General features: G+C 43.2%; 1 protein-coding gene across 3 annotated transcripts in view; it reads left to right on the top strand.

The window, feature by feature from the left end:
* The window catches only part of LOC135505189 (transmembrane protein 94-like), a 32,532-nt gene extending 21,252 nt beyond the window's left edge, over window positions 1–11,280 (top strand). For all 3 annotated transcript variants that reach the window (XM_064924343.1, XM_064924344.1, XM_064924345.1), the window contains 11 exons: window positions 203–415; window positions 495–594; window positions 778–886; window positions 1,586–1,775; window positions 3,059–3,136; window positions 3,241–3,326; window positions 3,425–3,506; window positions 4,861–5,119; window positions 5,373–5,466; window positions 5,604–5,774; window positions 5,935–11,280. In XM_064924343.1, coding sequence (XP_064780415.1) covers window positions 203–415; window positions 495–594; window positions 778–886; window positions 1,586–1,775; window positions 3,059–3,136; window positions 3,241–3,326; window positions 3,425–3,506; window positions 4,861–5,119; window positions 5,373–5,466; window positions 5,604–5,774; window positions 5,935–6,007 — 1,455 coding nt within the window. In that variant the 3' untranslated portion in view covers window positions 6,008–11,280. The remainder of the gene's footprint in view (window positions 1–202; window positions 416–494; window positions 595–777; window positions 887–1,585; window positions 1,776–3,058; window positions 3,137–3,240; window positions 3,327–3,424; window positions 3,507–4,860; window positions 5,120–5,372; window positions 5,467–5,603; window positions 5,775–5,934) is intronic.
* The last annotated feature ends 1,398 nt before the right edge of the window (window positions 11,281–12,678 follow it).

The following is a 12,678-nucleotide window of genomic DNA, read 5'->3' as shown; positions in this document are numbered from 1 at the left end:
TGATGATTGATTGTTGACTGATTGGGGAGTGATGATTTTCACCTGAGAGGGGAGAAGGAGAGAAAAGAAACACACACACCGGATACACACACACAGGATAACTGTATCCGTAACAGTGTGTGTGTGTGTGTGTGTTTGCTGAGATGTATGTGATGATGCCGGTGACGATGATGATTGTCTTTCTGTTTTGTGAATGTGGTAGGTGTTTGCAGAGAAGATGGGCCTGGAGACAGGGTGGAACTGTCACATCTCTCTGACCCCAAACAGAGACAGTCCCTGTGACGGCGCCCCCAACAGCCCTGGCCAGTACTCCGTACACGATGAACATCAAGACTCCAGAGATGGGGCAGAGGGGCTGCTGTTACCAGAGGAGGAGACCACTGATGTCCCCAGCTTCCTGGAGGACTGCAACCGGGTACAGGAACAAACACTGTTGGTCTTCCCTCGTCTGTCCTTTCCCCCTGTCTCATGCTAATCCTTCTCTCTCCCTCCAGGCGAAGCTACCTCGTGGTATCCACCAGGTTCGTCCTCACCTGAAGAACATTGACAACGTGCCTCTGTTGGTGCCCCTCTTCACCGACTGTACCCCAGAGAGTGAGTCTGAACATCTCCACTTTACATGAAACAAACTTTTCTGTTTTTCTAAAAACCGTAGTATTTGTTACTGAGACATTCCTATATTTTAATATACAAATCAATTGACCATGGTATGAAAGTGTTACAGCTACGCATGTGTGAGTGCTCTAAATCTCTCTCTCTGTGTGTGTGTGTGTGTAGCCATGTGTGAGATGATCAAGATCATGCAGGAGAACAGAGAAGTGACGTGCTGCCTGGGGAGCTCTGCTAACTTCCGCAACAGCTGCCTCTTTCTACAGAGTGACCTCAGGTACACACACACGTGATCACGTCACAAACATGGCAGCTGCTGTCTAGTTAATTTATAAATAGACTATGATGTGCGTCCATAAGTACACTTTCAACCACATAATACTGCTGGACTTTTTATTTATTTATTTCACCTTTATTTTATCAGGTAGGCAAGTTGAGAACAAGTTCTCATTTACAATTGCGACCTGGCCAGGATAAAGCAAAGCAGTTCAACACATACAACGACACAGAGTTCCACATGTAGTAAAACAAACATACAGTCAATAATACAGTATAAACAAGTCTATATACGATGTGAGCAAATGAGGTGAGATAAGGGAGGTAAAGGCAAAAAAAGGCCATGGTGGCAAAGTAAATACAATATAGCAAGTAAAACACTGGAATGGTAGATTTGCAATGGAAGAATGTGCAAAGTAGAAATCAAAATAATGGGGTGCAAAGGAGCTAAATAAATTAAATACAGTAGGGAAAGAGGTAGTTGTTCGGGCTAAAATATAGGTAGGCTATGTACAGGTGCAGTAATCTGTGAGCTGCTCTGACAGTTGGTGCTTAAAGCTTGTGAGGGAGATAAGTGTTTCCAGTTTCAGTGCTTTTTGTTATTCGTTCCAGTTCCAGTCATTGTAGTTCGTTCCAGTCATTAATGACAGTATGGAGAGGAATACAGATCACACACTATTGTTTCCTAACCCCCCCCCAGCATCGCCCTGGACCCCCTGTATCCGTCGCGGTGTTCGTGGGAGACGTTTGGCTACGCTACAGGGGCAGGGCTGAACGGGGAGGTGGAGGGTCTGTCTCCTCTCAGTCTGTCTGGTCAACTCAACACCTTGGCCTGTTCTGTCACCTTCCACCAGGGGGAGTCGGTCAGCATGGTCAAACTCATAGAACAGGTGAGAGACACACACACACACCAGAGGATGTGAGTGGAGCTGGTGCAGAGCATGAGTAATTGAGTCATCTGGAACATGGAGTATAAAAGTTTTTTTTTTAAAGTGTCATCCTTCTCTCCCGCTCTGATTTCTTTTGTATTTATTTCACCTACCCCATTACTAATGCGCACAGAGATGTGGATGAGTCAACCAAGAGCTAGGTCACACAGCCTGTATAATTGATGGCAAGAAGATGAATGAACCCATGCTGCAACACCAGAGACGTTTTAATTTCTATACAGGCTATTTTTATTTTTTTAAAGTTTGTAAGTATACTAAAGGTAGTTATCGACTGTAAAATGTGAGCGCAACAGAACCAGTTATAACTGAAGTGTCTCATCAATAGATTAGAGAAATAGCTATTTGTTTTTTAACACGGTTGCCGCAGAGCCTACCATCAGGTAGATCCTTGTTTAATAGCCTACGACATGTTGAAGCATCTTACGATAGCCTACTTCAAATCCAAATGGTACATTGCATTGTCACAAAAGTAGATGGGGTGTTTGTTAAGTGATATTTTTGAACAAAAAGAATTGAGTGAATTTGGAGCTGCATTTTTTGGGAGGGAGTTCTGAGTGTTTCTTACCTTTCATAACTTTTTTTTTTTTTTTTGCATAGTTTATTTATTTTACCTTTTATTTAACTAGGCAAGTCAGTTAAGAACAAATTCTTATTTTCAATGACAGCCTAGGAACAGTGGGTTAACTGCCTGTTCAGGGGCAGAACGACAGATTTGTACCTTGTCAGCTCGTGGGTTTGAACTTGCAACCTTCCATTTAGTAGACCAACGCTCTAACCACTAGGCTACCCTGGGGAGACATTGGGTGATAAGTGGGATTTCCGACCACATTCTCGCTCTCTCTTATTTTTATATATATTTATTTATATATATATAAAAAAAATAAGAGAAAAAAATACATGCATACAGTGGGGCAAAAAAGTATTTAGTCAGCCACCAATTGTGCAAGTTCTCCCACTTAAAAAGATGAGACGCCTGTAATTTTCATCATAGATATATATATATATATATATAAGACTAAAATTGCCATTCAAAATCCTATTTTCCCTAACCTTTAACCCCAAACTTCACCCTTAAGACTAACAAACTCAGGACCTGAAAAACTTTCCAAATGATTCTTGTTTTCCTACCTGGTCAGAACCAAAATGTTCCGACAAGGTAGGAAAACATGTACAGACACACAAAGATACAATAAATGTATTTTACATGTCTGGTTCCTTTCCAGGCACGTCACACCACCTACAGCATCCGTAAGAGTTTCCTGTTCCTGCTGCAGTGTCAGCTGACCCTGGTCCTCATCCAGGTGAGAGAGAGCACCTGTACAGCCACTTCATTTCAGCTATAATAAAAAGAACTGAGGATGCAACAGTTTCACCTGAATATTGGATGACGTTATTGTTGGTGTAGTTTCTGGCCTGCCTCGCCCAGCTCCCTCCTCCCATGAACATCACTGACATCCTGTGGCTTTCCTGCTTCAGCTGTCCACTGCTCAGGTACCACCACTACTAACCATATAGATTTCACACTCGCGTTATCTAGTACAACAGTAGACTTACATGACACTGACCATGTCTCTGTGTGTTGTTGGCAGTGTGTCATTCTTAGGAAAGCCACCAGACAGCTCTGTGATGAATGTAGCCACAGGGAAGAACCAAGATGCCATCCCCAGAAAGGTACTATACCCGCGCCGGCCCGGTTTCAGACATTACACTATGCTAATTTTAGGAGGATTGTCATGATTGGCCAATTCCAAATATGCTGAGTCAGATGCTTATTATTGATACACTACATGACCAATTGGATGGGGACGCCTGCTGGTCTAACATCTCATTCCAAAATCATGGGAATTAATATGGAGTTGGTCCCCCCCCCCCACCCTCGTTGCTGCTATAGGAGCCTCCACTCTTCTGAGAAGTGTTTCCACTAGATGTTGGAACATTGCTGCGAGGACTTGCTTCCATTCAGCCACAAGAGTGTTAGTGAGGTTGGACACTGATGTTGGGTGATTAGGCCTGGCTCGCAGTCGCAGTGTTTCAATTCATCCCAAAGGTGTTCTATGGGGTTGTGGTCGGGGCTCTGTGCAGGTCAGTCAAGTCACACCGATCTCAACAAACCATTTCTGTATGGACCTTCTTTTGTGCACGGGGGCATTGTCATGCTGAAACAGGAAAGGGCCTTCCCCAAACTGTTGCCACAAAGTTGGAAGAATCGTCATTGTATGCTGTAGCGTTAAGATTTCCCTTCACTGGAACTTGAAAAAAACATAAACAGCCATTATTCTCAGACCATTATTCCTCCTCCACCAAACTTTACAGTTGGCACTATGCATTGAGGCAGGTAGCGTTCTCCTGGCATCCGCCGAACGCAGATTCGCCCGTCAGACTGCCAGATGGTGAAGCGTGATTCATCACTCCAGAGAACGAGTTTCCACTGCTCCTGAGTCCAATGGCGCTGAGCTGTACACCACTCCAGCCGACGCTTGGCATTGTGCATGGTGATCATAGGCTTGTGTGCGGCTGCTCGGCCATGGAAACCCGTTTCATGAATCGCAGTTCCTGATGTTGCTTCCCAGGGCAGTTTGGAACTGGGTAGTAAGTGTTGCAACTGAGGACGGACGATTTTAATGCGCTACACACTTCAGCACTCGGCTGTCCCATTCTGTGCGCTTGTGTGGCTTACCACATTGCGGCTGAGCCGTTCTTGCTCCTTGAAGTGCTTACAGTTGATGAGGCAGCTCTAGCAGGGCAGAAATGTGACAAACTGACTTGTTGGTAAAGTGGCATCCTATGACAATGCCTCATTGAAAGTCACTGAGCTCTTCAGTAAGGCCATTCCACTGCAAATTTTGTCTGTCGAGATTACGTGGCTGTGTGCTCCATTTTTTTAAAAAAATTTTTGCTGAAATAACCAAATCCACTCATTTGAAGTGGTGTCCACATACTTTTGTATATAAAGTGTATCTTACTCATGACGTGTACCATGGCATTCCTTTTAACATCTTGATTTGCCTACGTATACTTCCTGCAGACGCAGACCTACTTCCTGGGTTGTTTCCTGCTGAAGTTTGGCCTGACCGTGTGTGCCTACCTGCTAGGCTTTGGCTTCACGCTGCACGAGGTCTGCCTGAGGACCAACAACCTGACACTGGCCGATAACACCACCATCAACTGTACTGATATCCTCAGGGTCAGTTCAGCTCGGGACGCTCCCCATTGGTTCAGAGAGCTGTCCAACGGCCTGCTGCTCACTCAGAAGGTCATGGCTGGGTTCCTGGCCCTGCACACCGGTAGGAGGAGCTCTCGGTGAACTCTCACCCCTGCATCTGTTAAGTCAGGATGCATCCTAAATGGCACCATATTCCCTATATAGTGCACTACTTTTGACCAGAGCCCTATGGCACCCTATTCCCTATATAGTGCACTACTTTTAACCAGTGTGTTATATAGGGAATAGGTTTCCATTTCAGATGTAGACTCTGACTTCTGTTCTGCCCCTGGAGAGTCCTGTGTTTTTAGGTGTCTTCCCTTTCTCTTTTCCAGTGGTCATCTCGCTAAGTTACGTCCATCGCTCCCAGCCTCTGTGGAAGAAAAACCCTTTCAGCAACACCTGGTGGTGCCTCACTGTCCTTGTAGTGTAAGTGTGTGCGTGTGTGTGCGTGTGTGTGCGTGTGTAGCCTAACTGTTTCAAACAACTGCGTAGCGGGAAGCTGCAATAGATGTTTTTTTTTGATGGCATCATCTGATACTCTCACTCTTCCTCCCCACCTCCAGTCTGTTGGGTCAGATGGTACAGGCCACGGTGGACTACAAGCTGTGGCAGGACAGGTCGGGTTCTTTGACCTTTGGCCTGAAGGACATCCCCATGCTGGCCTGGCTGTTGGTCTCCCTGTCCTGCCTGGTGGTGGTGCTGCTCAACGAGGCCGTCAAACTACACGAGATACGGTAAGATGGAGGAAGGAAGGAATGGGTGAGAGGAGTAGGAGGGGTATGATGGGAGGAAGATTGCGGAAAAGACAGAAGGGTTGAAAGTAGAGGATTCTGTGAGGATTGTGGGATGGAGGAGGATCTCATGTGTTGCCCTTTCCATTCCTTCTGTCTGCAGGGTGAGGGTTCGCTACCAGAAGAGACAGAAGCTACAGTTTGAGACTAAACTCGGGATGAACTCTCCCTTCTGATTGACAATTAACAGAAGGGTGTGGCAAAGCATGCTGTGAACCAATCAGCCCTCGGGGAAAGATGAGGCACCAGAATCTGGAGGAGGTCGAAGTTGGCCCTAACCACTGACTCAGGGTCAGATGGTTCTCATCCCTCTGTTTGTTAGGATTGGAGAAAGGGTTACCTGACTTTAGATCTGTGTTTTAGGGGAACTTCTACCTTAAACCCAGAATCAAACTCCTTGAGTGCCCATTGACTTGAACCCAGGATCACTCAACCCACCTCACCCCGAAAGCACTTTGCCTAGCAGGTCCTCCAAACCGCTACATGTGCTGGGTGGTCGAACACTGCGAAAATCCAATCTTTTTGTATTTTTTAGATTTAAATTATAATGTATAATTGTTATGTTTAAAAAAAAAAAAAAAAAAAAAAAAAAAGAGGAAAATCCCAAAGAATGTTATTTTCTTTTTTGCTTTTAAAAGAAAGACGGCTAAGAAATGTGAATAATTTATTATCTAGTGGAATGTTTTTTTTTAACGCATGGGGAAGGTTTTACTGTATCCCCTACTTGAGTTTAGGGAAGGGGTTATTTTTCCTAGTCACTGGTCTCTGATACTGGCTCACATGGGGATTATCACACTTTATCACACTTCAGCATGTCTCCCCCTTTCACATGAATCCCAATACCATAGTAGAGTACAATAGCCTTCACCTTGAATGTAGTGTGTCATTACAGCCACTTGCTGCTGTATATCTGAATGCCAAGCAGTGCTGAAAGGATAGGAGAGATGTATCTAGTAACATGGCCCAGATTCTGGTCTGGGACAATGTCCTGATCCTAAATCCTAAATCTGTCAAATAGTTGGCATTGATAGACCTGAAAAGCCTGCCATCAAGGTGGAGTCGAGTCCACAATGTAGTGCTAATAACCCTGTGGATTCACTTCAAGCTGTTTCCGAAAGGTTCTGTTGACCATACTAAGGATCTCTGAACAAGGCTACTCTTTATAGCCCAGACTTCTAGCCATGAAATCAACGTGGCATGTTCTTAACCAGGATCCAAGAATATCCCTTGCGATTTTCCTTCCTAACAAATGTTTCCTTTGTTTCAACCACACGATCCGACTTCCGAGCTAAGCCAAGGGCAATCCTGCTCTAATGCAATAAGTTATGAAGATTCATTTAATTTACTATAAACAAGTAAAAGACGGATCTGTCTCTTTCTAGGTAAATTGTATTTTGAAGAATGTGCTAGCCTGCCACTTTGAAACTCATGTACTGTAAAGAAAGGGATTTGTTCAATCACCAATCATCCTAGACAGGTTTGATCCTTGTGTACATCCTGTTTTCCCACCAGAGTTCTACTGAGGGACTGTGGTCTACTCAAGCTAATAAGGTTTCGTCAGTGGTGTTCTAGATTAGAATAGCCTCGAGAGTTCTAGAGCATCCCAGGGTATTCTGAAGGTGCTTCATGTCATCCAGTTGTCTTTTTACTGGCCTGTGTGCTTGTTTCTGCATTCGACAACAACAATGTGCAAGCTGACTTAGTCCGCGATTCAATCCGATCACGCTTGTAGACAATGCTGCTTTCAAAGGCAATGGTACCGCGTTCGTGGAGATCCCATTTTAATGTTAAAGCTGCAGACCTCGGCTCAATTGGAGTGCTGAATGGTGCTTTCGGATTGAATCCTAAAAGCAGAATTACTGAGGCCCGCCAGGCTACCTGTCTGTAGGGTGATCATATCAGTAGACCCATTTTAACTCTACAAATGATGACAAGCTACAGATTGATCAGCCACTGCTGTTCTATTTTCATTGTTGTTGTATCTTATTTTTTACAGCTTGACGTGTTGATCCTCTTATCCTTGTTTCCCAAATGGCACCCCATGCACTTCGGTCTGGACTTTTTCCCCCGGTTGTATCACGAGGTCAGAAAACCAAAACTCCTGTGCCCCAGTCAAACTGTATACGTTTGATAATGCGTGGTGCGCCCACACCTCTCGACTTCTCACCACGTGCTCTGGTATTGGTTAACCCTCTCTGTTTTGAATGTGGGCTACAATGCTCATGCGTTATATTGACATGGGGTCGGAGCAGGGCCCAAGATGGCATAAAAACATGGTGCCTACTTTGTTGTTGTTGATTAACGCCTCAGGATCAGGCCTCGCACCCTTGTGGTCTTCACAGGCTCCCTTTGGTTGGAGCGTACTTACTTTAAGTGACACTATTTCACAGAAGAGTTGGTAGTTGCATGGTCTGCTAGATCTGTGTGTGAGGTAGATATCATGTAAAAGCACTGGACTACTTGGAAATCCTTATTGAATGAACACCGTAGCGATCTTTAAAAGGGAGAACAGACTGAAGATATTGGTTTTTGTACAATAGAATGCATCCACACACTGCACATGAGTACATTTCAATCCATCATTTAAAAAAAAACAGGTATTTCCCATATATGTCTGGACACATCTACTCATTCAAGGGGTTTCTTTATTTGTACTATGTTCTACATTGTAGAATAATAGTGAAAAACTTCAAACCTATTAAATAACACACATGGAATCATGTAGTAACCAAAAAAGTGTTACATATCAAAATATGTTTTATATTTGAGATTCTTCAAAGTAGCCAACCTTTTGCCTTGACAGCTTTGCACACTGTTGGTGTTCTCTCAACCAGCTTCATGAGGAATGCTTTTCCAACAGTCTTCAAGGAGTTCCCACATAATGAGCACTTGTTGGCTGCTTTTCCTTCACTCTGCGGTGCAACTCATTTCTAACCATCTCAATTGGGGTTGGGGAATTGTGGAGGCCAGGTCATCTGATGCAGCACTCCATCACTCTTCTCCTTGGTAAAATAGCCCTTACACAGCCTGGAGGTTTGTTGGGTCATTGTCCTGTTGAAAAACAAATTATGGTCCCACTAAGCACAAACCAGATGAGATGGCATATCGCTGCAGACTTTTGTGGTAGCCATGCTGGTTAAGTGTGCCTTCAATTCTAAATAAATCACTGACAGTGGCAGCAGTAAAGCACAATCACACCACCTCCGGCAGGTAGCCTAGTGGTTAGAGCGTTAGGCCAGTAACCGAAAGGTTGCTGGATTGAATCCCCAGGCTGACAAGGTAAAAATCTACCCACAGTTCCCTGGGCACCGAAGACGCCAGCCCCCAACACCTCTCTGATTCAGAGGGGTTGAATTAAATGCGGAAGACATTTCAGTTGAAGGCATCCCCTTTTCCCTTTCCTCCATGCTTCACGGTGGGAACCACACATGCGAAGGTCATCTGTTCACCTACTCTGCGTCTCACAAAGACCAAATATCGCACATTTGGACACAGACCAAAGGACAGATTTCCATCGGTGCATTGTTCGTGTTTCTTGCCCCAAGCAAGTCTCTTCTTATTGGTTTCCATTAGTAGTGGTTTCTTTACAGCATTTTGACCATTGAAGGCCTGATTCACACAGTCTCTGAGCAGTTGATGTTGAGATGTCTGTTACTTGACCCCCGTGAAGCATTTATTTGGGCTGCAATCTGAGGTGCAGTTACCTCTAATGAACTTATCCTCTGCAGCAGAGGTAACTCTGGGTCTTCCTTTCCTCTGGCCGTCCTCATGAGAGCCAGTTTCACCATGGCGCTTTATGGTTTTTGCGACTGCACTTGGAAGAAACTTTCAAAGTTCTTAATCTTCCAGATTGACTGACCTTCATGTCTTTCAGTAATGATGGACTGTCATCTCTCTTTGCTTATTTGAGCCGTTCTTGCCATAATATGGACTTGGTCTTTTACCAAATAGGTAAAAAATAGGTAAATCTTCTGTATACCAACCCTGCCATGTCACAACACAACTGATTGGCACAAACGCATTAAGATGGAAAGAAATTCCACAAATTAACAAGGCACACCTGTTAATTGAAATAGATTCCAGGTGACTACCTCATGAAGCTGGTTGAGAGAATGTCAAGTGTGCAAAGCTGTCAAGGCAAAGGGTGGCTACTTTGAAGGATCTAAAATATATTTTGATTGGTTTAACACTTTGGTTAAAACTTGATCCCGTATGACTTTGTCTTCTATTATTTTACAATGTAAAAAAAAAATAAAGCCCTTGAATGAGTGTCCAAAATTTGACTAGTTTTGTGTGTGTATCTAATATAAATATATATTTATCATGTCATTGCTTACATGTATGCATAAATAAGACCTTATAGATGCCAAGTCTTGGTCATGGTATGGTTTCAGTTTTTTTTATGTTTTCAGTTTGAGTATGCAATGTGAACTCAGTGGCGCTTGGCCTGCAGGTGTTGTTTTTCACTACACAGATCGACCTCGACACCTTCTTACCACTCTTCTACGACCCAGCTCCAAATTGACCCCTAGATATGTGTAGATCTGAAAGGACTGGATCAGTGAAGGCAATACGGGCTGTTGGTGGATTGGGGTGGTGTTGAAGGTACAGGATTGGGGTGGGTAAACAGCAGTTTTGGTGGAACAACCAAGGATCTGGAACTTTGTCCATATTAAAATGCGTAAAGCTGAACCTTGTGTCGATTGACTTGAAATGTGGGACTTTTGGTGAATTGATAAATGTATATATTTTTAAAGATGTATAATTGTTTTTTTTTGTGCAAAAATATGTCATATGGTAATGTCATATGGTATTTTTAAATATTTATTCCACCTAACTATATGTATTCCACAAATGAAAAGCATCCAATGGCCTCTGAGGTACAAAAGGGATGTTCTTTGCAGAATTAAGGCAGGCTGCTTGAGGCTTAGAGAAGGACATGTTGAGTACGACTATAGAATGCACTTATTAAAATGTCATTGAATAACAATATATGGGAGAGCAACAATTTAATTGAATTCAAAACTAGATAGACTAGTATTCTGACCCTATAAATCAGAGCTATGGCTTTTACAGTACCATAGTACAGTCAAAGATGAGCCTCTTCATCTCTGATACAGTACACAGATTAGACAGAAATTGGTTAACAGCGGATCAGTAACCAAAAGGTCACAGACTAGGTGAAGAATCTGTTGTGCCCTTGAGCAAGGCCCCTAACCCTAATTGCTTCTGTAAGCTGCTCTGCGTCTGCTAAAAGACTCATGTAATCCTTAGTGGGGACCTGTCGTTCAGGGCAGGTGGGGCAGAGATCCCACATTTTTTTGCAAAAACAATATTGGACTTTGCCTGTTTTGAATGTTATTTTTTTTTTGCATTAATACGTGTCACATCAATTTACAAACAATGTATAAAAAAAATATTGAGTTAATAAAGCCGCATACAAACATGATCTCGTTTTTGTGTTCTTGGGTTGGGCAGCTCTAAAATGCAGGTGTTTCAGCCTTGCTCAGTGCTTTCTGTGGTGGTGGGGCAAGCCAGCAGAAAATACGGAGCGTTGTGCCTTGATTGGCTCAGTGTTCTGTCACTCATGGGGACACTAAGTCACTGCTAAAGTCTAAGGGTAGAGTTCAAGTTCAAGCCCCTTGACCAAGGGGCTGCCATAGAGTTACATTAGAAGTGTCCATCCAAGAAGACTCAAAGTCATTGGCCACAGATAAAATTATGTCAGATCATGTTATACCTACAGTAGCTTTGATTGGACTGATCATTTCAAAATCATACCTTTTAAAATCTTAGCTGTCCATCATGAATCAAGTTGACAATTTACTGGCAAATACTTCTTAGTCCTTGTCACATGAAGAGAAATAATGAAAAAAATTAAATATATCTTTTAGTAAACTAGGCAAGTCAGTGAAGAACAAATTCTTATTTTTGGTGATGGCTGAGGAACACTGGGTTAACTGCCTTGTTCACGAGCAGAATGACAGATTTGTACCTTGTCAGCTGGGGGATTTGAACTTGCAACCTTTTGGTTGCTAGTCCAAGGCTCTAACCACTAGGCTACGCTGCCGCCTCGGCAGATAAAATGTGTCGGTGCTCATCGGCCATTGGACATAAAAATTACACAAGTTGGAAATTGCAAATTCAACAATGAGTAGTTTGGAAAGAATCAGCAGCTCACTGCAAGCATTGCAAAGCGATCATTGGCCTGCTATTCAGTGGAGTGGCTGTGTGGTCCCAAGTCTAAGATTAAGGGTCTCTTTTTCTAGTTTAAAATTATAAACATGCAACATTGGCCATGCTGTCAATGAAGTATGATTTGTGCCAGGCTCAAAACAACTTACCTCGGAACTGCATAATCTGACTTGTTTTTTTTTCTCGAGGTCCCACTTGAAAGCACAATAAATCCAGAGAATGCCAGACTGATGACAAAGTATGATGACAAAATTTTCCCATGAAGTACTGCCGTGCCACCTTCCTGTTCAGGTGAGCAGAGCACCACAAGGTGAGTCCAAAAATGTATTGTATGCTGCTATATAAATGATGTAATATGCCAGGGAGATATGTCTACTGTAGCTAAGAAAGTCATTCTAAGTGTGTGTTGTGTATTAAGCTATAAGTGGCCCATGTGCCTCACCCTAATAATTTGGTCTATTTTCACCTTTTAATTTCACCTACCTGTTTTTGAGAAAGGTAATCATTGAATATTGTAAGAGCTTTTATTGTCTGCTTATATGCAGACCCCTTTATTTATCTTATGGTTCTGATTTGGTGTACAGGAGGATTAATGTAAGAACGGCCCATGTTCTGAATTCTGGAGCTGTACATTTCAAAAGTGCTGAACAAA

The sequence above is a fragment of the Oncorhynchus masou genome, chromosome 18 (assembly GCF_036934945.1).
Source record: "Oncorhynchus masou masou isolate Uvic2021 chromosome 18, UVic_Omas_1.1, whole genome shotgun sequence".
In the NCBI taxonomy this organism is placed as follows: domain Eukaryota; kingdom Metazoa; phylum Chordata; class Actinopteri; order Salmoniformes; family Salmonidae; genus Oncorhynchus; species Oncorhynchus masou.
This window is presented reverse-complemented; position numbering and strand designations above follow the sequence as displayed.